This window comes from Styela clava, chromosome 4 (genome assembly GCF_964204865.1).
Source record: "Styela clava chromosome 4, kaStyClav1.hap1.2, whole genome shotgun sequence".
In the NCBI taxonomy this organism is placed as follows: domain Eukaryota; kingdom Metazoa; phylum Chordata; class Ascidiacea; order Stolidobranchia; family Styelidae; genus Styela; species Styela clava.
In genome coordinates, this window is record NC_135253.1 from 11,233,580 (window position 1) to 11,261,220 (window position 27,641).

A 27,641-nucleotide genomic window follows, 5' to 3' on the forward strand; every position below is an offset into this window, starting at 1 on the left:
TTGGCAATTTAGAACTATCTCATATATCCACAAATGCTTGATTTGTTTATCCTCAACGCATACTGAAAAAACATGCAATGGCAATCTTACACGCAATAATATATATATAACATAAAAATAGTAACTTCGAAATCGAAACTGTACAATTTATTTTTATTGTTCGTAAACTACTTAATAAAGTATACAACTGATTATGTAAAGGTAGGGTGATTCCGTTAAATCAGAAACGACATCTACCAATGGTTGAAATTTGTAGTTTATTGTATCCTCCATATAGCGATATTTACACAATGACAAACCTGCTATTTACTCGAATTTTAAAAATAAAAAAATTAGTACATTTATCAAAAATTATTTACAGTTGCAGATAGCTTCAAACTCAGATCAAATATGCATAATGTCATAATTCGTTTTATGTAATGACGTCACGTCAAGACCTAAAATTGATAAATCGTCAAATTCCGATTCGATATTTTAGGAATATGCAGCTTACTGAATTGTGATGAAACACTGTCGAAACACATGGAGTACTCTGTCGAGTTTTCACTTTCTGACCAAACGGACAGTATTCAATATAATATAGTGGCTATATACTTACATGTGGCTGGATAAGGTGTTAACGAGCGTTTTCAGCCACGATTTGCAATATACGTACACACAAAGTTTGGATTCGATCATTCATTTTTTTTACTTGTTGACCAATGTGCACAGGCTAAAATTCTAACAATATATCCTGATTTGAATCAAGATAAAAGTAGAAAAAAACATGCGGTTTGATCAATATCTGTTTAAAGCTTTGAAGGTCAAAATATTATTAATGGATTTTTCACGCATTAAACGTTAATGGCGTTATGTTAGCATTAGGATGTATCGACTATGCCCATAAAATACCAAAAAGTTTGAAAATTATTAGTTCCAAAGTACATAATGCGATTTCAACTCAACTAACCTATTGCCATACTACTTTTGCGATATATGCCACATTTGAAACAAAATTTAACACCCATGACACCTATGTTCTGTTTACCACTATAATAAATGAGGAAATAGAAATAAAAAAAAACGCGACAAAAAATAGAATAAATATAGAGGGCTGTTACCAATACCATGATAATAATTCCAGCTATTTATTTTCGGCATTAAGTAGCACGTCTGATATATTTCGTAATCAGCAATCTTAGAAGTGTTTTAATGAGTTAAATCCCGCAAATGGATCTTGCGTGAGATTTTGTGAGATTCCAGATGAGAGACGGAGAGAAGTGATCAAATTCTAAGAAATGTAACATTATAGATGTGCGGAGATCACTCTAGATCAAACCAAACCAATCGGTACACGTTTTCTTAATGTTCTGGAATGATTCATTAACCTATCACGGTTTACCGCAAGTTCAAGAAAACTGATCCGAAGTTAGATTTTATTAACCGCTTGAACCCGGCAAGCCGGTTTACCGGCTTGTTTGAGTACGCTCTGTGCCCCGGCAAGCCGGTTTACCGGCTTGTTTTTCGTGTCGGAGGGAATCAACTTTATGATCTCGTATCTCAAGAACCACAATGAGTATTTAAATAAATTTTATATTGCATGAAAGTTTGTTATTGGGACTAATTATATTGTGATGATCGGTGCTCTAATATACGATGTTTCAGTAAAATTGGCAATTTGAAAGTGCGTATGAAATTATTGTATGATAACAAATATTTAATATAAAGAATTTCGACTTCTTGCCTAAATAGCCACATATTCAATCGGCAATATATGTGGAGAATTTGAATAGCTTTTTATATACGTATCCAAAACGATTTTACGATGAGCCATTCAAATTTTATGACCAAATATATTAGATTATCTGTAGATTTAACATCGACGCTGCGTCAAATTGATGTTCTCATTGAAGAGAGGCAACGTCTCGTCACGCACAACTTTACGCATATTACGCAAATGCAACTAAACGTGACGATATCCGCAATAACGTTACGTCGAGATGTTATTATTTAAATGTCCGCAGGAAGTAATTAATTAACCCGATACTACGCATTCAAAATTCGCACTACGATTTGACTTTGACTGCCCGCTCGAGCCCCATTAAGTTGTGGTTACGTATACGCAATATGAACAAGATTGTGATTTTATTAGCGGATAACGGAACAATAAAGACCATGAAAAATGTATGTACATAAAAGACTGCTTGCTAAAAATTTTAAATTGAATATTGCACTTTGTTGTGCCCGGAACAATGAAGAACATGAAAATATTAGGCAGACTAAATCCAATATTGCACTTTGTTGTGCCAGTTATACCAATGGTTGTTGGTTACGTTACCTATACATAGGTATTACAGTATTTGTACTTATATACTGTCTCGCATCGTTTCAGCAACGCTTTGTCTTTAGCAGCTGGATTGGTTTTTTGGCAATAATGTAAATTTTGCTGCATACGACGCATCTATTTTTAGAACTGGCGTTTTGCGGTAGGGTATCTAGTTCTGGCGACGCATATGATCTTGTTGGAATAAGAGTTGCTCTTTCTGCAATATTAGTTCTCTCAGATATTATTCCATCCACTTGCTTCGCCTAACATTCGTAAAATCAGATATTTTGATCTGCAGAGCAGGCAAGTACTTATTTTGGTTGATATTTGAACAAATACTCATGGGCGAATAAAACATTTTCCACGTGAAATTTTATATGACGATATTAACTTCACTTCGCTATTACTGCACGCATTACTCGACGTCGGTACTTCAATCCATACAGGGTTATTATCATATCGAAACTCGGCGACCGATGTCCCGCTGAGAACGTCGTCGTGAAAGTTATCTTGCGCATTTTGCCACGCAATACGTTTCGAACGTACTTATCAACATCTTCATGACGGTAGTCACGTGATCGGCTTTTGCGTAGCTGCGTAATCAGTGCGTCATGGCCGCTTATCGATGTTGTTCACCCGACACAATGTTACACAATTAAATATTTAAATATAAAATTGGTTATATGGCAGCCACAATAGTAATTCGAATATCAACAAAAAGCTTATAAAAAACTCTTTATGAACATCAAATATTGGCAGTATATTTTGTACCAAACTAACAAAATTTCAAGCCAAAACTTACATACATGCAGAAAAATGACTGTTAGATTAGGGTCAATTTTATTAATTTTGACAAAATGTATTTCAAAATGGAAAATACATTCTGAATGCACGATAAAATTTCCTTTCGATTGAAATGTCTCACAACGTGCTACCTATAATTGGTAAAAAGTTACAAGCGTGCCACATAGCCAGTATTTAGACTTATTTTATTGTTCTACCAATACGGCGCCGCGAACCTTCAGGGTGAGCGGGTAACTTCGCTCAGAGTCGTCAGAGTTCAAAGAGTTAAGTATATAAATATACATAAATCGAGTCTATCAATCAATCAACAACTCTTCGGCTTTTATTCAAGATTGCTCAATAGATTAACGTGTGATACAAGAAAGAACGCACGATTACTTTTGAATATATTGTTTACATTCAAACGGGGTTACGTCACGAACGTACGTACCTTGGGATCTCCTGTCACGCTGAATAGGAACTTTATTTTTACCCCACATTGACTACGATGTTGGGAGAAACTCTTCACGACATTGAAAATGGAAATTAGTGACTGAAATATTCAAGATGTTACGCACGGGCGTGGAAAATAAACGTGACTACTCGTAGGGTGGAGTTTACAGATGTTTTCGGATTCCCCTAGTTTTGAGACTAACAGTCATGTGCGATGCCAAGTTGTGAGGAAGTCACGCATTTTCAGGGGTTTGGATCATGGAAGTTAATTACATCATAATTTCCTCTGTTGTCATATTCGTACAAATGATTGTTATGACGTTCTTCTGCGGTAGTCCAAAAGTGCTTGTCAAATAATTTAAACTCTGATCATTGGCGGGATCCGACGAGTTTACCCTAAAAGAGTTGAGATTGTCTGTGCGTATGTTGGGTTGCCAGTGTCAAAGTTAATTAACGCCAAATCGAATTATTCAAAAGGATCGTCGTCATTAACCATCACATTGCTGAAGTCCATCAATGAATAAAAATTGTACCAGATAAATACTATTTTATTTTCATTTTCAGCGGCGGCGGTGTTTTTGGCGGTGGCTTTCTAAAGAAGATCCTGAGATCAATAGTGATAAAATAGTAGGGCACGAGGTAAAACGTGGCAATTGTTTTATAGAGGCACATATTTGTAACCACATATTTGCGAAACCGAAGATGTTCAAATGTTTATCATTAAATTACCAGCTAATTTGCCTTAGATTATTGATTTTCTTCTGTAACATCAGGCCTGCAGTTCTAAAAAAATTTCAACATTGATTTGGTTGTTCTCGGCTGTTGTTGGGTATTGATCAAATTAGCCTTAATATATAAGTATATCTTATCTTTGATGCAATAGCTATTTCAACGACCCTGTAATCTGCTGTACTAATTGTAGTACATACAAATAATACTTTCAGGTATTGACAAATCAAACGTACTATAATTATGTTGTTATGAGCTATAATATAACAAAGCTATGGCGAAAATTTTCGATGTACATAAACGATTGTTTCCTCATTACATATCATTGTTATTATCGAAAAGTCCTCTGAAACATCAGCGAAGAGTCGTGTTGGAGAAAAATGAATTGGACTGATTCAACTTCCTATGGCGAAACGTATTATATGATTTTAAACGGAAAGGGCCTGAAAGTTTGGGCAATCACGCTCATACTCCCTGCTATATTTTTTATAGCAACGACATATATCATGGTTATGTTAATTATTGAAATGTGCTCTACTGGGATTGGATTGCGTGAAGCTAAAAGTGTAGGAGAACGATTTGGTGCCTGGATGAAAATAATGAGACTCTTGCTAGCTACCGTCTCAAACATTTCGTACCTAGATTGCTGGCTGATCCGACTTTTGGTCGATCTTTACTATCCTGAGTATTGTCAAGTTTATAAACTATACCGCATTGGATCATTCAGCATCACTATTGTTCTAAGTTACTTAGCGATGTGGTTGAGACATCGCGTAATCTACAGTAATCCTTCAATGTCTCATTTAACAAACCCCATTACACGCACCATAAGTGTGATTGTAGTTGTCTTGAGCGTGTTGTTACCAACTTCCAACGCCGTTCTTTCTATAGCTACATTTCATAGTGAAGTGACTGAAGGTGGTTGTATGGTAGTATCTTCCACAATACCAACCAAAACTCCCTGGATTATCATTAGCATGTCTTCAACAATATTACAGTTAATGATTTTAGGTCTGTTCATACACCCATTGAGACAACATCAAATTGTTATCGGACGCGCTGCTGACAACTTGACACCGGTGTTGAAAAAAGCATTCTATACATCTTTGGTTTGCTGCTTGAGTGATACTGCTGCTTCTGTCGTAGCAGCAACGATTGGAGGGACGTTTCTGCCTTTGGCTGTGACAATGAGTTCATTTGCGAACCTTACGATGATAGTAGTGAGTTTTGCCGAATGGCAAAAAACTATTTTTCCGTGTATACGATCTGGCAACATTTCTTGAACATAACAGCATCATGCTACTATGGAATGGAAGTTGGTGACTAAAATATTCAAGGCGTTACGCACGGGTGTGGACAATCAACGTTACTACTCACTGAGTGAGGTTCACGGATGGTTTTAAAAAATGCCCTATAATTTCAAGGGAAACAGTCACACCTTCTCATTCGTGTTGAATAATTCAGTTTGCTAGTGTTGGCGGTGAACTACTAACTTGTATATATGCACAGTATATAAAGACCGTTTGCATATTCAATACATACTTATTTTGATATCAAGCATTTCTATTCAACAAATATCATTTCTTGCTTCCATTTTAATCAGCTATTTCTGGATGTGCCGGCCATGTGTAAGAGTTTGTAGAATAATCGACAAAGTGATGTATTGATGTGTGGACGCGCCCTTTTCAAAAATACTAGTGCGTCTCAATTGTTTTTCTCTATTTAGTTTTTTATTTTCATAAATATATATATATATATTGGCTAACTAATTTCAAACCCGACATGGATTGGCAACAGGATAAAAGACCGTGGAGACCTAATGTTGATCACATGTAATTTGTATTGCAGCAAGTTGCTGAAACTTGCTAATGTTTATTTAGATACTTGAACCTTGGGTGTCGCTGCTTGATAACCAGCTTTGGTTCCCCGCGGCTTCCCCTCCCCATTGAAATGTGTATTCAATATTAGGTGCTCCCGAAGTATGCGAACCAAGATGGCGGACATCGGAACGTAACATGGGTAACAGGTTAGGGTTAGGCGATAATTTCTTTCCAATTTTCCTTATTTTAGTCCTATTATCAGTTCGAAGACTAGCCAAGAGCCTCCCGTAGTATTTATACCTAAACTTATGGTCTAACCCTAACCTAGTACACATATTACATTCCGATGTCCGCCATCTTGGTTCGCATACTTCGGGAGCCCCCAATATTATTTATTCCTCTTAATTTTGCATGTTAACTTTTTTTTACTGGATGGAAAAAATAAACTTGACTATGACTATGGTTGTCCAAATTATTAACCCGACTTAGGCATAGCAAGTATTTGTGTCAAGATAATCAATTTCGCAAATCAAGCATTAAAATAATTTGTAAATTATATTTGTTGCTTTCAATACGAGACTTTTTTTGCCGCCTTGACTGTTTGCTTTGCTCATTTTAATTCGCCGCAGAGAACTGCGATTTTTCCTCTCCATTCGGCCTTTTGTTAACTATACCTAGGTTGATAAACCGCTGTAACACATTTTTGATGCGTCAGACTTTCCGCCTATAGCGAATAATTGATCACAAGAGATGTAATGTTTAATGAATGATGTCGCTTATTAGAGATTACATTAAAGCGTGATAAAATTCGTGTGAGAATAAATATATAATAGATATTCATTCGGGTAAAATCTCGGATAACATAACCAAAGCAAAACTGGAAAAGCAGGATGACATGTATTCAAACATTATGAATTTTATGCCAAAACTGTTTGGAATGTGATTTTTGATTTTTCCTAGTCCTAAATTCCAAGTGGAACACGATGCGAACAGAATCACCGCAAGGGTAGTGGGGTGATAACTCGATTGTTAACGTTTTGGGGAAAATCGGGATCCAATCGACGAGGCGATGATTTAGGGATTTATAAGAATAGCATAAGAATAAGAGATGGAAAAGGAGTCATTCTGAACGAATAATTAGAAAAGGTAGTGATGTGATAACTCGTTTATTAACGTTCCCTTAAGCTTTTTTGAAAAATCGGGATCAATCGATGAGGCAACGGTTTAGGGTTACAAGAATGGCGAATTGGAGAAGTAGGCATTTTAAACTAAAATTTTGAAAAAAAGTTCCGAATGTGTTTCCCAGTCGCACATATTTCAGTTGAATCTAGCAGTTTTATAATTAACTTTTTCTTGGACTTTTTTTGGGCCTGCCCTCATTGTCAATTCCGTTTATTGAATTAACTACCGGCGCTCCCTGCCGCTGACCTTGCGGTTTTCTCTTTACACTCACTCCATTTTTATGCTGTTAACTTTGACAAAAGGATAAACGAAAGAGGTTAGAAACAACCACGCCATCAAAATGAGACAACCGAAGCCAGTTTAATTGCATATTTCCTTATCATTATTAATTCGTTAATATGATTAATGAAAAGTGTAGGCGAACTCAGAAGTTCCAACGGAAACAAAACAACAATTTTAAGGTAATCTCCACTTTCTTTAATCACAATTACGAAATACTTTACTTTCAATGAAGAAATATTCAATCGTGGCGATGGTGCCCAGCGCATTGCTGATAAACGTTTCTCCGCATATGAGCCTGCGTGGGTCCAAGCGTCTGTAAGCTCTTCCAGATTTCTCGATAGGTGGTCCAATCAATCCACCATGAAGATGGTGGAAACCAAATTCAGGGTGTGAACAGATCAGTAATCGGTAAGTTTATTTTCCAATCATACTAAAAGCACACCTAATGTACAAATTGCAATAAATAACAGAATCCTCTTCAAAGTTTTGTAGACTGCGTCGGATAGGTTTTTGAACCTTCAAGTATTAAGCGCCAGTATAAATTTACACATTTCAATCCAGAAATACATTTATTACCTAATTACAAAGTGAGACGCCGAGTAATACCCCCACCGTCAGTAACAATGCATGTTAGTTCAGGTTTGTCGATTGATCCGTTCTTTCCTTTCGGTTGGCGAATGCTTTTATAAACTAGTTTAAGTTTTGTTCACTTCCCAGATTGTTTGACTTATTCTTGTTGCGATTTTTTTTTTATACATCCACAAAAAGTCGATCTATCTATGCTTAAAAATTGTAAAAAAAACCTTCCTGACTGGGCAGAATAGTAGTAGTATTTGGAAGAGGCGAATCACCTGGCAAAAGTGAATATCACAACAACAACTACTCTTTTCCCAAAAGGAGTTATCACTACTAACTGCATTGACGGACTTCAGAATATAACCAAGACATTTTATTTGAATGGAGAGGTTTAGACACCATTGAACAGAGCATTGGCAAAAAATAAATCTGAAAACTCAACATCACTATAGGACATTGAGTTCACTTGTCACTCCGCGTGGACTGAAATGCCGTACATATTAACCATTGTAAGTGATTGACATATATTGATGATCACTACAATTTATTTAAGAAAATCATTTCTTCGAAATTTTCTTGACTTCTTCAATTGCGCTGGTCGTTTTTTTGACTGGTAAACTCAATTGCCCTGTTTTTGTCAAGTATTTCCCTGGAAAAAGATTGTATATCTAAAAATCGGCTATATTATGCGACTGATAATATCGAATTTCAGAATTAAAACTAGTCAAAGCAAATATATGTTTGGTACAGAGTTCAGTTTTAGTACGTTAGCTGATAAGGGTTTGTGTGACCCTGTTTCCATGCACTCATAGTGTATAGAAAAAAAATTCAACTGTTGGATCGGGAATACAGAAAGTTGAACCAAATTTGTGTAAGTGGCCAATCGAATTTTAATACAATCCGCAAATCTGTTATTCATGGTTATTCAATTTCAGAACAGACCATATCAAGCTGCAACTTACCTGAAAATTGCTTTGGGAATATTGGTTTTTTTAGTAACGACTGCAGTTGCTTTTGTTTCTGTTTCAATATCACACTTGATTCATCATCATCATCTTCCATCAACATATCATCATCTAATTCAATATCCATTTCTGCTGCTGCTTTTGTAAACCAATCATTATTGAGTCGAATCTGAGAAAAAAAACTTTTCACTTAAATCATGTAATATTGATACACCATATGATACAGTAAGCTATCTTTATTATCTCACAGGTGGGAAAGCAGAAGAGTCGATTTTATCATCTACCTCGTCTAAAATGTATGAATCAGCATAGCCGCAAAAATTATCAAGAACCAACCAGCGGCTAGAGTAGCTAGAAGTTTGTTGGCAAACTATGAGTCCTCAGGTGTAGCAAATGTATAAGTGTGTATGTAGGTCATGAACCACCTTGATCCTAAACTCCCCAAAATTTTACAAGATGGGTGGAGTTGTCCATATGCAAATACTTTGGTATATTAGAAATATACCCCGAATAAAAACTTGCAATTCCTTTTTACTCGGAATATTCTGAATTTATTTATTTTGTGGCGGCAAAATCATGATATACTCACCGAATTTTTACTTCGAAAAGCTAACATGAATCATAATTTTTAGTCTGAAAATAGTGAATCGAAATATCTACTCTTCAAGTAGCATTAAATTTGAATTTAAAATTTCTACAAAAAATTTAAAAATAAATTTCTGTCTGATATAGTATGACAATTACATGCTCATTGCTTATGACTGTTTCTTTATAGCTAATGAAGAATGAAATTACCTTTTTCTTACTGTGACCAAGAGCATCTATTTCTTTAGCCAGTTTTACAATTTTCTTAGAAGATGCTAAAGATGCCTGATCATAAGGGAATTGAGGAATGCCATTCTCTAATTGCATAGAATTACAAAGTCTCTTGTAAAATGACAATTCTTCGGGACTTACAATCAAAAGACTCAGCCCCTCATTACCTAAAACAATAAATATATGGAAATTGTCCAATAGTTTACAGATGATACAATATTGTAGATTTCATTGCAGAAACAAACCCTGGCACACATATAGAACAGACTTTTTCACTAGCATTATGAGCATATCTTAACAGAATTCCAATAGGATTGAGTCCTCAAATCATATGATAGGGTTTCCATAAACGTTGATAATAAGATTTAAACATACAAGAAATCACCAAGGTCAGGCAAGGGAATAGAAACCAATTTATTTGTTGTCGAAGGACTTTATCGCCCGGGGAAACTGTAACCCTGTAATGGCGAGAAGCACAGGAATCCGTTTTCCGCGATGCAATATTAAAACATATTCCTAATGCTCATCAAAGTGCGCCAACCAATTTGATGGATGGTTATGGATTCTACTTTCATTTGAGCTATTTACTATTCATTACTCAAATCAAATAAGTCAAGTCAAAAACTAATGCCAGATCAGAAGTCATATACAAAATGATTCTCTCTAAGACAAGCGAGAAAACATGCAAAAAGACCTTCAATTTACATCAAATTTCAACAATGACTCCTGTTGAGCCATGACTAAAAAGTCTGCCGCCACCCATACTTGGTAAGACTACAGATATTTCATGTACAATGCGTGTGACCTATTTAATTAAAGAATAAAATGGTATACCTGTTCTAGCGCATCTTCCACTCCTGTGAATGTAGGTCTCACATGTTCTTGGAACTTGATAGTGAATAACATGTTGTACGTCAGGAATATCAAGACCTATGTGAAAATGGTATAGTATTTTTTTCGAGTCACAGCATGATAAATTTAAAGTGATTCAAGAGTCTTGCTGCACACTAACACAAATATATTTCTGTAACGTTTCGTCTGACCAAGGTCAGACTTCTTCAGACATACATAGTTCAACTCAATATATTTGTGTTAGTGTGCAGCAAGACTCTTGAATCACTTAGGATTGTTATCTCTACTCTTGCTACAGCATCCGTGCAATATATGCATACGGATCCACCGGCACAAAAGCATAGAAGAAGGATAAGTAGTAGTCTCGCAGAAACCAAATAATCAGCACATGATAAATTTAGTTGGAAACAGGGCTGTGTTATAGGAGTCAAAGTTAGCATATACTGCTAGTCAGAGCAGTCACTGTCATATTTTTTCAGTTGAGAGCTGAGTCAGAATCCAAATTCTGGTTGAGCCAAAGTTGTTTTTTGAATGGCTTGAAGCCGACTTCACAGACCTAGTCAAATTCTTCAAGTGTTTATAAAATACACTACCTCTTGCAGCAACATCACTGGCAATTAAAATTGAATCAGGATTTGCTCGAAACCTCTCGAGATGTTTCAAACGATGCCTTTGCTGCATTTTAGCATGTAGATGGAAAGGAGTGATAGATAATGCTTGCAATACTCCAGTTATATGAAATATACAATCAATGCTGTTTGTGAACACCTGCATATAAAGTAAGTTTTTTTTAACAACGCAACTGTTACAAATCATCAATCATATCAAATATATGTTAAAATTGTCTGCCTGAAACACTTTTTCTAAAGATAAAGACTTCATGTCAGACTGTCAGGAACTCAATAAAAATGAATATCAACTTTTCTAATGAAGTCAAAACAAAAGTTGAAAGTATAATTGAGTAAAGTCACTAATTAAAGCATACCAATGTTCTTCCAGGGTGAGATCTGATAAAATAATACATGAAAAGATCTTTTTCATCCGTACTACATATTATTTTAGCTTCATACAGCTTTTCAGCAGTTCCCTTTTTCTGCAAAATATATTTAACAATATTTGGTTACTTCAAACATGATGCCACAACTGTTAATCATAATTATATTGAATTTTGGGACAAAACCAAAATTGACGGTTAGTGCGAAAAAGTCCAAATGGCATACATTATTTACCGTATTTTCTCGAAATTACGCCTACCTAGCAAATAGGCTGACTCCCTAAAACGGCCTTAAAACGGCGATTTTATAAAAAATCGCACATAAGCCAGTCCTACGAATCGTTGCACGCCGGACGCCTCAAGAAAAACGTAGAAAGAGAACAAAATTACTGTAACGCAAACATTTCTCATGTTTATCATTTCTGTTTGTTAGCGACGGTCGTAGATTCTTACTCGTAACTCTTGCTTGTATATTCATGTTAATAAAGTCTATATTGCTTTTCATGCGTCGTGATTTGTATTAATGGAAGGGATTGTTGTTGGGAGTTTAAGAGAGTCCCTGAGTCAGCATAAAACAATTTCCTTTGATCGTCCACAACACGGTTAATTTCGATAAGAGTTCTTATCACCGTCCCTTAACGGATAACATATCGTCAAGGTGATTAAAAGTCACGCGCCGTTAATTGCCTCTACGGAGATAGCGCACCGATTAATAACGTTTTCACCACGAAACAACTGGCCGTAAATCGACACTGTTGCACAAGCGAGCGAAAACAAACCAATCACAGACTGTACAAGCGTCACATGTTAAACAACCAATCACAGACTGTACAAGCCATCAGCTGTATGATAAGACAATCCACCTTCACAAGCTATTGTGTGCTTTTTATCGTGAGAACTTGGTATGGTTTGAAGCTTTTGGAATTACCGGCAAGTCAGCATAATATAATCTCGTTGCATGATCGAATTCTGATGCGAGTGAGCCGATTTTTTGGTGCAATCTGAGTTATGCTCGAATAAGAGGGTTCCTTAGTTTGGCAACTTTTTTTTTGAGTTTTAAACTCGGCCTATTCGCGAGAATATACGGTACATCTTATGTACTACAACATAACATAGTTTCACCTTGACGTCTTTAAAAAAACCGCCTGAAAATAACCATTATAATCCATTACTTATCAAATAAAAAAAGATTGTTGATTTTACCGTTGTTATATCAACGACATGTTTTTTCTCTTTTATTCCAATTTTTTTCATTAGTGTTTCAAGTTTAATATTTTTTGTTAAAACTTTTCCTTTCGTCTTCAATCTGTTTGGAACATGATGAACTGTTGTGAGAGTTGCAGAAAACATGTATGTTTGGCGCTTCTCCTGCAATATCAATATATAAATGAGCAACATGAGTTATAAATTGAATTTCATACTTCAGATTCTGTCAGCAAAGAATAAAAAACTTACTCAAGCAACCAACCGAATAAATAGAAAACTCTTTCATCCACTGAACGGAATAATACATCCATATGATGACAATATCTGACTAAAGGATGCATCTTAACCACTATCATACTAAACTCGGATTGGTGTAGGTGTAAGCCCGTTTGTTGCGATACTATTTAAATACATCCCATCAGCTTTTTTTTCATTAGGGATAAATCGGTTATTGATTCTATGTTATTGGTTGTTGGAGTTTGTAAAAGTTTAGTGACTTGTTGTAATTGTAAAACTATAGAAAGTGTGAACAGAACTAAATTCGAGCACTAAAACTGAAATCGTAATTACATTTTTATAATTCTTTTTATTAATAGCATCGAGGATTTTTACAAGTTCTTCGAAATGACCTCGTTCCAACATTCTGTCTGCTTCATCAATAATGAGATATCGAATACGGTGTAAATTCAGTAAATATTGATGACCTGGAAAATATAACAAAGCAAAATTTCCAACTATTGAGTCGATTAAATCTATTCCCACTCATAAATTAATGCGAGGCAATACTTGCAATAATTATTAGACAATTACGATACTTACTAGAACTCACAAGTCTATTATAATTAGTGAAAAAAATTAGCAGTTATTCAAAGTTATACATTCAATACAAATATCTGGAAAGCCGCTGTTTTAAATTTGTTTTTCCTGGAAGGGATGTTTGAACAATTTAGAATTATCAATTTAAAGTGTACAGATAATCAAAATTAATATTCCTAAATATTCAATTCGATAATTATTATTATTCGAATTCGCAATTATTGAAGATAAACAATGAACAAAGTAACTTTGGTACATATCATGATTATGTTGATGATCAAGTTAGATCTTTTTAAATAAAAACAACTTGCTATAGATAGTTCTATAATACCAAATACTCAATAAAGCATTGTTTGCTATGGAAGACGAAACAAATTTCACCTCGCTCGATGAACTCCCACAAACGTCCTGGTGTCGCTATAATAATATCTGGTTCATTTCCTAGCAATCGTTCTTGTTTCTGTGAAGACATGCCTCCAACAATAACAGTCATCTTGAAACCTGTATACTTCCCAACTTTAGATAGATGATCTTTTACCTGTAATATACAAGTACAAATTTGCAATTATCAAAATCATTATGAAACCAAAAATAGTAACTTGTGCTTTGATTATGATTCATGAAATGCAAGAAATAGTAAATATAAAGAAGACCCTCACACCTATTACTCACACTCATAATTGTATCTAAAATATTTATTTCATTCAAAGATATTATTCTTATTAACAATTGGACATAACTTGACAAAATATATTCTTTACAAAATTATACAGTGAACCAAATAAATATTCCAACCAACAGTCTTCCTGGAGAAAAATTGAAGTAAGTCTCACAAAGATTTTGAAAAGCATGAAGTTAAAAAAGGTAATAGTTTTAATGGATTACCTGTATTGCCAGCTCTCTCGTTGGAGCTAATATTAAAGCAGGAAGATTCTTTTTGAATTTGTCATTTTGAAGGCTGTTTCCAATATTAATGTCATCAACCAAGTCAGAAGGATCACATTCCTATCAGAGAAAAATATTATGACATAATATTTGCTGTTTGGGCTGAAGAGTAATGTTTTTAGAATGTAGTCTACTATGTGAAAAAAAAGGAAAATAATACAGCAAATGAATTTCATTAACATTGATCTGTGTAAATAGGTGCATGCTTCCCCTGTGCAAAAATGTCTGTTTTCGTTAAGAATATACTAAAATCTACAATAGAGAAGCAATAAATTCTTGTTACCGAAAATAGATTTTTTCAACATAACAAATTAGTCATGATAATATATAATATGAAAGACTTTGACGAATAACTTTAAAATCAAGTAAATAAAAACCTCATCTTCCTGCAAAACTATCTCCTCTCCTTCATCTTGAACACATCCATCAAATCCTCTTGCCTTATCTTCCAACATATGATACAAGAGAGGGATCCCAAATGCTAGTGTCTTACCACTCCCGGTTTCTGCAGCAGCGACAATATCCACCCTCTCTTGAATAGCAATCTTAATCACCTGAAACGATTTAATGTTAATAATACAAACTTCCTGAGGGAGCCATACTCCACCATTGGATAGGATTTACATATTTATCCCGGGAAAACCGATAATACGGCTTAATCATATGGCAAAACGCGCCCTCTCGTCCGGTTACCAGTCCATGTCGGGTGGGAGATTAGTCAGCCAGTTATTTGTTTTCGGAGACATGGACTTAATGGTGGAGAAAGCCATAACCGACCACCGGTTACTTGAACCACCCTACGGCGGCAGGGATTCCAGCAATCCGCTCGCACATAACAATCTTCGCATGAGATTCGAACCTGCGAACCCAAGCAGTGTAATCAGAGTTGCGATGGCGAGCGTATTCCTAACGCTTAGCACGATGCGCCACACTGCTATGGGTTTGATTTAAATAGTTACCAAAAACCTTTATACAGCATATGAGCTTGCTTTGTGTGGCCTTCAGAATGGCTTATTCACACCTAACATTATTAAACCACATTTTCCACACATCGACTTTTGTATTTTGATCAGTATAATATTGCTATTTCATCTATGAATGAATGCAATAGTAAAAAACAGATAATAGAAACGTATGTTAAAATGTAACAAAAATTTTTGCCACTTGGAAATTTGATTTACTCTATTGCCTTCAAAGAATAAACCAGAATATTGAATCGGTAATCATGTTGATCATGCTCTGGTAATAAGCTTAATCCTTGTACAATACTATGATTATTTTAATTAGGTACTTACTTCTTGTTGAATTTTAGTTGGTTTTGAAAATGACATTTCCTTTAACGCTTCCTTAATTTCATTGGGAACAAGAAGTTTATCCCATTCAGTCATATCAATATCACAATCATTTTCCACAACTCCAGAAACTTTATCCTCAGTTTGTAATGCATTTTCATGATTTGTATTTTTTCCTTTTTGTTTATTTCTTTTATTCTTTTTTCTCGTAGTTGAAGTTTTTTTAGAATTCTTATTGTTGGTTTTTGTCAAGTTATTTACTCCATTATAACAAGTATTGTTTGTGTTTCTTTCATTGCCATCTGTGAGTCGACGCTTTTTAGCTGCAATGTCATTCAATCGTTTCTGTTTTCTTTTCTGCTTCTTGCTCAATGGTTTGCTTACAACCGGAACTGGGGTCTGTATCTGCAAATGAGATGTATACTGATAAATGTTGAATAATCTCACTGCAAATTTGATCTTTATTAAATTTAGGTTTTATTCCATGTTGACTAGGAGATGGGGAAAATGTTCCAAGAAAAGAATTAATGTGCACAACATGGGCGCTCCTAAAATGTGTGTACCAATCTGTAGGTAACTAATTTTGTTCGTCTACTTTACATAGAGTTGTGTAAAGGGACTGAAACCTATAGGCGGAGGGTATATTCACTTGGCTAACACAGACAGTCTCCAAACTCGTAATAGAACTAAAATAAGGAAACCCAACATAAATGTCAGACTCGCTCTTGCAGTCACAAAATAACTCATCGCTATTCAGAACTGATTACGTTTCAATTTTCTATCAGTTTATTAACCTTTCAGTGGCTGTTTGTAATTGATCTTTGAGTACATTTGGTACTTAATTGATGTAGTCAAAGACTGATTTTGAGGTTCTGCAAAAAACTGAATTTCAAATAAGATGTCATATCCAATCATGCATGATTTTACATAAAATGCTTTATGTTCATAACTAGAATCCTGATTTAAACTTACATCCTCAGTTACATTGTATTCTGTTAACTCTTCAAAGCAAATTAGGTCTCGAGCTCCAGAAATGTTTATTGGAATTGATTTCCATGATGATCTTTCTTTGATACTCATAATTATATTGGAAAAGATTATAACTACTGTAATCAAAAAATCATCACTAGATAAGAATTAATTGTAAACTAAAAGCATGATAAAAAAACTATAGGACAATCAAAAATAATTAGTTTTGGCCAGACAAATAGAATTTCCTATGATTGAAAATGGAATTATAATGGGGCAAAACTTGAGTCTATTATATGTCACGATGGTTTGAAATCAGTTAAAACCAAATATTATTTCTATTCAAATATCCTTCTTGAACCAAAATAAATCACTTATTGTAATTAACATAATTCTCAATGATTATCTCCTAAATAGAATTGATAAAATAGATAACAAAAATAAAAATGAATTTTTGATAATCAATCAGCAATAAAAATCTATTTCAAGTTTTAATTGACAAATGAAACTAACGAATTCATTAACCTGATTCAGACGCCCAATCGTGCCCAATTTTGAATAGATTTTTATTAATGTCATACGACCCCCAAAACTTACCCAATATACAATAATTATATACCATTGGAAAGGTATTTTAGAGTACTATACGCTAGATGTCACTGGAGGACCGTAAACTAAAACACCTCTTTCAAGAGGTCTCTCGTAACGTCAAAAAATAACAAAAATATTTACACTCTCTCATTCTATCAGCTGTTGGACGTCTATACCTATTGTAAAGCTGAAATGTAACTATACAGTTGACTGCACATTGGTTTTCTCTTTCATATGATACTAAAAGCTTTTCCATAGCGCGCATTGTTCAAGCGTTTTGGAAATTTTCCGTTTGAGAAGTCACCACATCGAATCAGGCCAGGCTAAGCTTGATAGATCGATCGGTTGTTTGTTTGTGCTTTATCGCGTTGAAAGCTTTTGTGAGTCATAATAAAACATTTATTATGAATCATAAAAGCTTATAATCGTCAGACAAGGTGAATTTGAGAGATAAAACGCCTAACTTTTTTTCGGTGAGGCAGCTGCGATCAAACGACTCGATATTTTTATAACTTCCTGACGTTGTGAGATGTCCACTCTCCTATGTTATGTAGCATATAAAATGACCTTCAAAATAAGACCTTATCATACTAGCTTTTGTTATTGGTTAGCGCGCAACGCCAAGGTTTATGGAATCATTTTCTTGTTGTGCGACGTTTTTATATCGCAGCGGGAAGTACACGCGTGATATGTAAGCGAAATTTTATCACTTCTAAATGTCATATAAGGTTCATTCTCATATCGTTGTTTGGGGAATAAGATTTCCTTTCAAGCAAGACCATAACAAACATTCCAGACCTCATGGTATACACACAGCATTGCAAAACGTCTGAAACGTCGCGCATGCGTCAAACCGGGAGGATTAGGTTAAACTAAAAAGAATAAGATTGGCTATAATTTATTTAATTCTTGTTCTAGCTGAATTATTAATCAATTCTGTATGTAAGTTTTAATCCTAATTAATTCTGCCATTCTACGGCCATAAAAGTCTTTATAATCTGCGGGTAGCCCATCGATTAATTTTATCGCATGTTTGATTGAGTCCAGCGCTCGTGCAGCTGGAATTAGATCTTTGTTACCATACGGATCTTTCTTGTCATAAAGTGTATGGGGTGAAAGATTTTTCCAAAATACATTTACAGCGATTCCAAATTCCAGTGCCACAACGTTATGAAACCACAAGGCAGGAATGAATAATAAATCACCCGGTTCTAAAAATGCTTCATAACGTTTTACTTTTGCAAAAAGTGGATATTTCGACAAATCTGGCGTGAAAATGTCCATTATTTCGGACTTGTCACCTTGAAGATATAGATTTTCAACATCCGTTGGTGGAAATAGAACAACCCTTTTTCGCCCTTTAACTTGAATTAATAAATTGTCCATCATATCATAATGAGTCCATAGTTGAAGTTTTTCAGATGCAATACGGAAAACACTGGAAAAAAATGAGTCTTCTGGGAAAAAATTCGGAATTAATATATCATCCGCAAGTTGAGGGAATTGTTTTTTTACATCTGCCACGTCTTTCCTCACATCAGTACCAAGCGATCTGAGATAGTAATATTCATTATCTGAGATGAAATATTCCTCATGTTTATTTTCAGCAGCCCGTCTAACGAGTTCTTTGAAAGGCAAGGTTTTATATGCATAATTTTTAGTTATGAAATTCATCTGAGATGTCTTACTGACATGAATTTTCACAGGTATATCACCACCATTTTGACAAAGATAGTCGACAGTCCATTTTGTTTTGCATAAACCTATATCAATATCTCTCAAAATACATGGTTTTCTGTTGGGTTGAATTTCATCATTGAATCTTTTCTTCGAGCAATTTTCTATAATGTCTACACTGATTGCAGAATTACTGGTTATTGCATCTGAGTCTTCCATTACCGGTATATAAAATTTAAGTGACAAACCTGAAAAAAAGAAAATTAAATAATCAATATACGATAATTTATATAGGAACATAATTTCATGCCATTGTGCAGAAACAAGATAATAGTGGCAATAAAGGCATGTGAAAAAATTTGTTCATGCTAGACAAAATATCTCTGTGATATAGAGAAATTTTGCACACACATTCCACAGCTATAATCGATGTTGAAAAGTTTGACAATATTTCATTGGTATCATGTTATTCCCATTCTATTAATTGGATAGGACATACAAGTGGACTTAGTCTATTGAGCATGGTAAAAATCGAATGAATATCTCAATGATTCAATTTGAAAATATGGAATAAAAGGAAAGATGAATAAACTGAGAATAATGGAATAATTATTACAAAATCACTGTGAACAGGTTAAGATGCTTATATACTGATTGAACAGCTTTGCGAAATCAATCTTTTTGATAAATATTTTCGATTTTGTTTGCTCAGGTTAACGAAATCAATACCTTATTTGGCAATCATGATAAAATGATTAATATATGGTGTGGCAAATATTTCAAATCTTTTTGTTTGTTTATTTTCTGTTTATGAGTTATCTTAAGTTTATCGCGTTTTTTTTACTTCATATTATCTCTATGATTGTGTGTGTGATCTAATTAATAATCTTGGTTGAGTGAGCATGTACATGTATTCTGCACAGTTTAAACCTTACTTAAGATTTTATTCGACTCAGTTTTTGTTTTTATCAATCACTTTATCGCCTGTCATGATGATTATGAACTGGAAATAAACTTATAACAATATTTTATTAAACTTGGTCGTTTCACGCTGTAAATTTTGGGGGCAGTGAATCCATAAAATCAAAATCCTAAACCCAAACGTGTCATTCATTGTGACATGTGTGTCTCCTGTACAACTTTCTTTTTTAAATAATATATGCTAAGAACAAAAAAACAAACATGTAAACAATCATGAAGTTTTAGTTACTCATTTTTTCATACGTACATTCAGTCAACATTGAGGTATTAATATCACATCCGCGTAAATTTTCAATATAGTTCATCATAATATGCAAAATAAAAGAAAAAATTCAACAACTTAAGTATAAGCGCACAGATTTTGGGTAAGAAGGTTTTGATAAAAGAAGTAGTACCTGTTCGCTGAACCCAAAAGTATAAAAACTAATTAGGTAAGGCACGCACACACACACATACAATCATCGAGACATGATAAGCTCGGGAGTGAAAAGGGGGGGGGGGGGGGTCTGGTATAGTTTGGTACCACATCCATTTCAATTGACCTGGTTCAACAATTTTTGCATATGTCTGTATGTCAATCCTAACCCCCACCTGACTACGTCACCGAAAAATTACGTCATTCCGACGTCACAGTGGCGTAATAAGGCCCGCCGAAGTATGCGGATGGTCGTCCAAAACGCGCAGACGAAAACCCGAAATCGAGCAAGCTATTTCTCTCGTTTTCTCGTCGCAGCGATCACGATAGGAGAGAGATCGCTGGCTTTAGCAAGTTCATATCGGCGCGCAGATGCCATTTCGGGCGATCGTAATTATACTTTGGCAATCCCTATGACGTGATGGTGACGTCGTAGTGACGTAATTTTTGGATGGCGTAGTCAGGTGAGGGTTAGGAATAACATATGCAAAAATCGTTATGCTACGCCCACTGGAAGTACTTGTGGTACTAAACTATACCAGACCCAAAAGGGGCACATAAAGATCAATTACTCAGAAAAAAGTAAAATATACAAACAAAAAAAAAAAAAATGAATAAATTCTTTTGCCACACCAAATTAATAATTTTATGAGGATTGCCAAATTGGATACAGGATACCGGTAAGTCAACAAGAGTTATATACTGTGGATAGAACTTTATTTTCTGTATATTGCATTCATGCTGTAAACTTTGACTAAGTTCTGCGTCGTGGATCCCGCACCATTGCTACGTTCTCCGGTTATTCCAAAGTGACTATAACACTTGTTTAACACTTGTTTGGGTTATTCCCCTACCATCACGTGTTAAATGTTTATAGCTCCGCCTAGTGTACAATACTTGTCAGCTTGGGTTCAGGAGAGAGAGAGAGATTATTTTATTTGACAAACCAACCAACGACTAACATATCGGTCAAACCGTAGTAGTATATATTTACAGTCAAACCAAGAAAACACAAATATGCATACATACCTATATAATTATAAATTAAAATGCTTTCGGTATATGGCTGGGAGACAACAATAAGACCTTTGGGGGTTATCATAGTCAGTTGCCACCAACGACTAACATACGGTTGCCATCCACAATTTCATAAGTATTAAGAATTACAGGTTCAGTGTCAATTTCATCAATAAAATCTAATGCTGATATATTTGGCCATAAAACTCTTAAATAAAAGTCTGTCTCGCGTGGGCACTATACCCTATTCAGCTATTTGGCATGGTAGACGTCTTTTGGTCATAATGGTGATAGCATAAAAGTCATATTAGGGGTGTCAAAATAGGGATGGCGAAATATGGTCGATGCGCGTCAGTTTAGGGATGGCGAAAGAGAACTGCGTGGCAATGTCAGTGTGAAACCGCCGTTGATAAATTTGGAAATACACACAAGTTCAGCATGCAGTTTGAACTTATAGGGACAGCGCAACGCTATTACCAGACTAATGCATGCTACACTAATCCACCGTATTTTGACATCTCCAATATGACTTTTATGCTACCAACCACGGGGTTAAAATAGGATAGCGCAATGCGGTCGAAACACGCATGGCAAAATTACGGTCGATGAGTGTAAAAATAGGGATGTCAAAATACCGTTGATGCGTGTCAAATTTGGGATGCCGAAATATGGCCGATGCGTGTCAAAATAGCTATGGCGAAATACCGTCAACAAAATATTCCATTTCTGAAGGAATATAACATTAGGCTCCAGTATGAGACAAAGCATTCTTCGTCTTTAGTGTCTATTTTCTAAGCGCCCTGAACCCCAGCCGTGCCGTTGCGCGCTTTTTGCCACATCTCTTCTCTGGCCCGCGAATATCCACCTGCTTCAAATTTGGCCCGCGCTTAATCAACTTTGGGAACCCCTGCTCTAAACTAATTTGGAACTTATTTAGATTGTGACTGATTATGTGGTATCTGTGACGGTATATTGATACTCATGCTGTCGAAGTCCTAAAAGAATGTCGGTTATTGTAAGCTATTGCATTGTTTTGTTAATTTAGCTTTGGTAGTTGAGTTTATATTAGTTTTCAGTTTATTCCGCTTTCGCGAGAAGACAAGAAGGGACATTGAGATCATCGAATCATCTGCCACCTTTACCACCTGTCTGCGGTAGATAGACGTAATTCCTCCATCCTCATGTGTTAGATGAAGATTGTTACCGTTTCTGTGTGAAATTTTAATCAGCGTTTACGACGGTGTTAAGGAGGCGGCATTTTGTGCAAAAATTCAGGGGCGGCACATTGCGTCGCTACGCCACTGCTACAGAAAGTCCTGGTGAGTTGTTTTCAAAAGGGGTAATGTTCCTGATTATGAAAACTATAGGCCTATCAGTCTTCTTCCACCGTTTTCCAAAATCTTTGAAAAAATAATGTATAGTAGGATGTCAAATTATTTTGAAATCACTAATATTCTATATTCTCATCATTTTGGATTCCGCAAGCAACACTCCACTGCTATGGCTGCTAATGTCTTGGTACATAAATCAACAAGGGCGTTTGAAAGATAGCAACATGTTATTGGAATATTTCTTGATATTTCTAAAGCTTTTGCCCACATTGACTATTCTATCCTTCTAAGTAAGCTCTATCACAATGGAATAAAAGGGATCCCACTCAATTGGATCCGGAGCTACCTGCATGACAGAAAGCAAGTCGTACAATACGACAATTCATTCTCTACTAATATTTGTGTCATGAAGCACGGAGTTACCCAAGGATCTTTACTTGGCCCATTATTCTTCCTAGCTTATATAAACGACATGCCTAGTTGTCTGGACTCATCCAAGTCAATCATGTTTGCTGATGACACAGACTTGATTCTCTGTGGGAAAAATCTGGAAATCTATTCACAGTGGCGAACCGAGAACTAGCAAACATTCACAGTTGGATGCTGGTTAATAAACTATCTCTTAAATGTCAACAAGACTAAATTTGTACTATTCCATCCTAATAAGCATAAGAATTTAAATTGTTCAAAATCTTTATCACTCAATGGCAAAGAAATTGAAAGAGTGAGTGAAATAAAGTTCTTGGGAGTTATCTTTGATGAAAATCTATCTTGGAAATCACAAATTACACACGTTATTGGTAAAACAAAAATAAATTTGGCAATTGCTGCCAAGGTTTCCCAGTATGTCAATCAATCGGCTTTACTAGAAAATTTTCAATTATTATTACTCAGCCACATCAGATACTGTTGCTCAGTTTGGCGCCATGGAAACAAAACACTAGTCTCAAAATTGCAAAGTACTTGTAATAATTTTTTAAGAATTGTCTTCCAGAAAAAAAGATATGAGTGGTGTAAGACTGTAGACTATTACTTCAAATCACTAAATATACTTAAGGTTGAAAATATGATGAAATTTGAAGTATTGTCATTAGCATATGACTTTCATAATAACGCACTACCAAACTGCTTCGACGACATACTTATCAAAAATACCTCCAACCGAAGAAGTAGCTCCGATTTGTTCCTACCCTTCATGAGTAAATCTGTGAGCCAGCATTCCCTGTGTTTTAATGGACCCAAACTCTTTCCTCAAATTTGAAAACTAAAACTGAAACTGAAAAAATTTGAAGTCTAAAAAATCTTTTCAAAAACAAGTCAAGTCTTATCTAGTCTCCAAATATTAAAAATTACTGTTTCAAAAACTCACTGATACGTGTTAATAGTTTTGAAGCAATCAAACCTCGAAGAAAATGAATATCTTTTTGACTTTGACGATCCATGACAAAAACCCGAACACTCCTCACTTGCACTTTGTTTTATTGTCAGGCATGAACAGCTATAGAAATCCTGTTATAGTTCCTGCAGCTACTAACTACTGTGACTAGGTGTGCTGTGTAGCTTTTTATACCTGCTTCAAATTGTGATTAGTCTTGTTTCAATCGCAATCTGGTGAAGGCATTCTTATCACTATATATATATATATATATATGTTCTTTGCTTTGGCCGATGGTAACTGACATACTTGGATGGTATTTTTTTATGAATAGCTGTTCACTTTCTGACAATTTCATGGTCATGCTTCTTTTCTTGCTGTGGGATCATTCATATTACACGTGTATGGCTTTTGTTTTCTGCATGAGTAGTGATATATCCTGATGAGAGTTGTAGACAGCATGCTATATATAGTTGTTGCAAGATACCAAGTATTGTAACTGGGCGAGCAGTCGAGCTATATTGGATTCTCCCTTCTCCCCTTTAATAATAAATTTTTAATTTCGTGTTGGTGATTTTAATTCCATGTGGTTTTCTACCTTTTAATGTAAGCATGCACTTTATGTTTAGGTAAGCTATTGGTGTGGAGTTAACTTGTTGACCAAAGATTATGAGGTCGAAATAAATTTATCTTATCTATCTTGTCCATCTTTTCGCATTTTCAAAGAATATACTGTTTTAAGAATATACTGCTATGGACTTTCCCCGACCTTTGACACCCACGAAATTCTTTCCATACTTACCATTGCAAAATGTACGGTGCTTATTTTAGGAGTGGTTTTGTGAGGCGCCTCTGTTAGGGGTAATGGGGTACTTGTTCAAATCATCATTCTGATTCATAGCATTCAACAATATGTTTTTTAAAAGTACCGGTAAGGAATCTTAGCTTTGTCTATCACAGCTATTTCTACACTAATTTTTGAATATTGCAATTAAACTGACACTCCTGAGAAGACAATGTGATCATTGAATTATTTGATATATATTTAAATATCCGAAACACAACTGAAAACTAACGAATAGTATTCAAAAACGCTTAAACGAGGTAACGTTTACGACCCCGCCTGAAAATCTGTCTGAGTGGATGTGAAATACGTCATTTTTGCATCTTGCTGATTGGCCAATGTCACGAAGTAAACAAGGAAGTCGATGCTCGGGAAAAGGTCCTTCGATCTTTTTAGGGCTCCAATGTTGAGAAAAATACATTAATATTTTCTAGGAGGTACCATATTTTATGCGTATACCTACGGGACCTTTTTTTGCCCATGTTACAGATACAGTAGCCTATACAGACGAAACGGGGCTAGTTTGTAGAAAATAAAATGGTAAATAAATGCGATGTCACCGTATATTGCTAATTTCGTGAGCTCGCGTCATAATAGTCCGGTAATTATAAAGTATTTAAATGAGCCGTACCTGTCAGACCGGGGATTTAATTTGTGGGAAATGAAATTCACTTAGATAATGACTGGGTGGAACATGTTATGTTCTCAAAAGTGAATTAAATTTGCTTTGATAATTTTCGCATGTAATCGGGTACATTTGGGGGTAATTGCTATATAAACTCCACGGACCAGAACTAGGAAAGTTAAAAGATTTGACACATTCTAATAAACCGGAAATATATAAAAACAATATACATATATAACGATACAAATAATGATATAAGACAAAAAAATATTTACATATATATATAGAATCTACAATGAGACAAGACATGGAAATAAAGAGGAGGTTATAGAAAGGTAAAAGTTGTGTAAAGTAGAATTCAAAGAGAATGGTGTATTTTTACTTTGGATTTTTTGTTTTGGACGGTTAAAACATATTCTCAATTAAATGTACTTTGCTACGCTAAAAATACTTACACTCGCATTGTTACCATTTTGTGAAATAGTTGGTCTATCCATGTCGGGAAGAAAAAAAAAATTTTAAAGTTTATACCACCTGGGCTTTTTGAAAAAATACCGCTTTTGACACAATTTTTGACGAGCTTATTATTTCACTGTCCTATATGGCGGCATTGTAAATAATTAAAAGTATGACTCGCTCGAATCTACTTTTAGAAAGCATTTTAATACTAACGAAATCTATTTAATGGGAAGAGGAATGCTAACCACAAATTTTTAATAATATAAATCTTTTGAGGGGAATTTGAAATTCGAATATTCAAAGTATGTTACTCTCAATTAATTCTTAAGAATTGAAAGCCGAATTGAAACACCATATATATTTAGAAGAAGAAGAAGGACTTTACCTTAGTAACAGTTCATTGTTTTCATCAGTTCGTTTTTTGATCAGGTTTTCCACCTCGAATATATATATATATCATGTTCTATGAGAGTTCATTTCGATTGTTCGACAACACAGTCCATATTCATAATTTTAACGTTTCCATATTTTATTCGATTTAATTCATTGTTTCGTCATGATGTTTTGATTGTTCCGGCTTGTCAGCAATTTGATCCTTGAACGCTTTTGATGTGTATATATATGGTTTCTCATCAATCGTTGAGAGCTGCGGAAAGAAAACAGAGATATTAGATCAGCATGGGCCCCAATTTACGACTAATATGGTAGATGATGGAAAGGAAACTTATCTTTCGCTTGGTCAGCTTTTTGGTTGATTTCGTCAAATTGTTGCCTGTCCTGGTGTTGTCCGTACTTGTGGTTGAAACCGGTGATCCGGTCTGTTTCAGAAGGTTAATTCCAGTCGGTTTTGTCACCATTTATAGTGATTTGTTACCACTACACATAAATTGTTTGTTGACTGATCATCTTTGCGGATCATGACCCCAGTATTGACTGACAATAATTTTGTCTTGCGTTCGTTAACTCGAACTGTACATCTTTCGATAGCCTTCGGCCGTGGTAAATTGACGTTTGAAACACCCTATGAGTTTTATTCGTATATAGCAGTAATCTATGGATGATAGAAATAAATTCTGAGATACATATTGTTAAACTACTTCCGTAACAGACAATAAAATAGATGAATATGTAATCCCATATTTGATGTTAGTACGATGTTAGTTGGCATATATAGGTGGGTCAACAGCTACTAGACTACAGTCACTCTTAAGTAAGTTAGGCATTTTTGATACCAATTTTTCACAAAGTATGCAAACACCACATCATTTGATGGGATGCATGTCGCGCATATTTGTCTTAGGCCAGTAAGGTATTGAACATGTATCCCGTCTTAATTATTTT

General features: G+C 35.0%; 2 protein-coding genes across 2 annotated transcripts; both read right to left on the reverse strand.

Annotated features, from left to right (window-relative positions):
* Nucleotides 1–8,488: 8,488 nt before the first annotated feature.
* LOC120326453 (ATP-dependent RNA helicase DDX24-like) lies at nucleotides 8,489–17,123 on the reverse strand. Its single transcript, XM_039392748.2, has 13 exons — nucleotides 16,989–17,123; nucleotides 16,020–16,421; nucleotides 15,102–15,278; nucleotides 14,665–14,784; nucleotides 14,161–14,317; nucleotides 13,534–13,667; nucleotides 12,961–13,125; nucleotides 11,749–11,856; nucleotides 11,357–11,531; nucleotides 10,746–10,841; nucleotides 9,891–10,078; nucleotides 9,093–9,264; nucleotides 8,489–8,779 (listed from the first exon to the last, which is right to left on the reverse strand). The coding sequence occupies exons 1-13, from the start codon at nucleotides 17,094–17,096 to the stop codon at nucleotides 8,688–8,690; spliced, it is 2,094 nt and encodes a 697-aa protein (XP_039248682.2). The 5' UTR covers nucleotides 17,097–17,123; the 3' UTR covers nucleotides 8,489–8,687.
* On the reverse strand, nucleotides 17,120–19,501 carry LOC120326454 (tRNA wybutosine-synthesizing protein 5-like). Its single transcript, XM_039392749.2, has one exon. It carries the CDS (start codon nucleotides 19,470–19,472, stop codon nucleotides 18,507–18,509), a length of 966 nt encoding a protein of 321 aa, XP_039248683.2. The 5' UTR covers nucleotides 19,473–19,501; the 3' UTR covers nucleotides 17,120–18,506.
* Between the last annotated feature and the right edge of the window lie 8,140 nt (nucleotides 19,502–27,641).

Excerpts from the sequence above, each read along its gene's own strand:
- LOC120326453 (XM_039392748.2), bottom strand. The coding sequence starts at position 17,096 with ATGAGTATCAAAGAAAGATCATCATGGAAATCAATTCCAATAAACATT. Across the intron at positions 14,318-14,664 it reads CGAGAGAGCTGGCAATACAG|GTAAAAGATCATCTATCTAA; the intron begins GTAATCCATTAA and ends TGTATATTACAG. Across the intron at positions 13,126-13,533 it reads ATAAAAAGAATTATAAAAAT|GAGAAGCGCCAAACATACAT; the intron begins GTAATTACGATT and ends TTGATATTGCAG.
- LOC120326454 (XM_039392749.2), bottom strand. The coding sequence starts at position 19,472 with ATGGAAGACTCAGATGCAATAACCAGTAATTCTGCAATCAGTGTAGAC.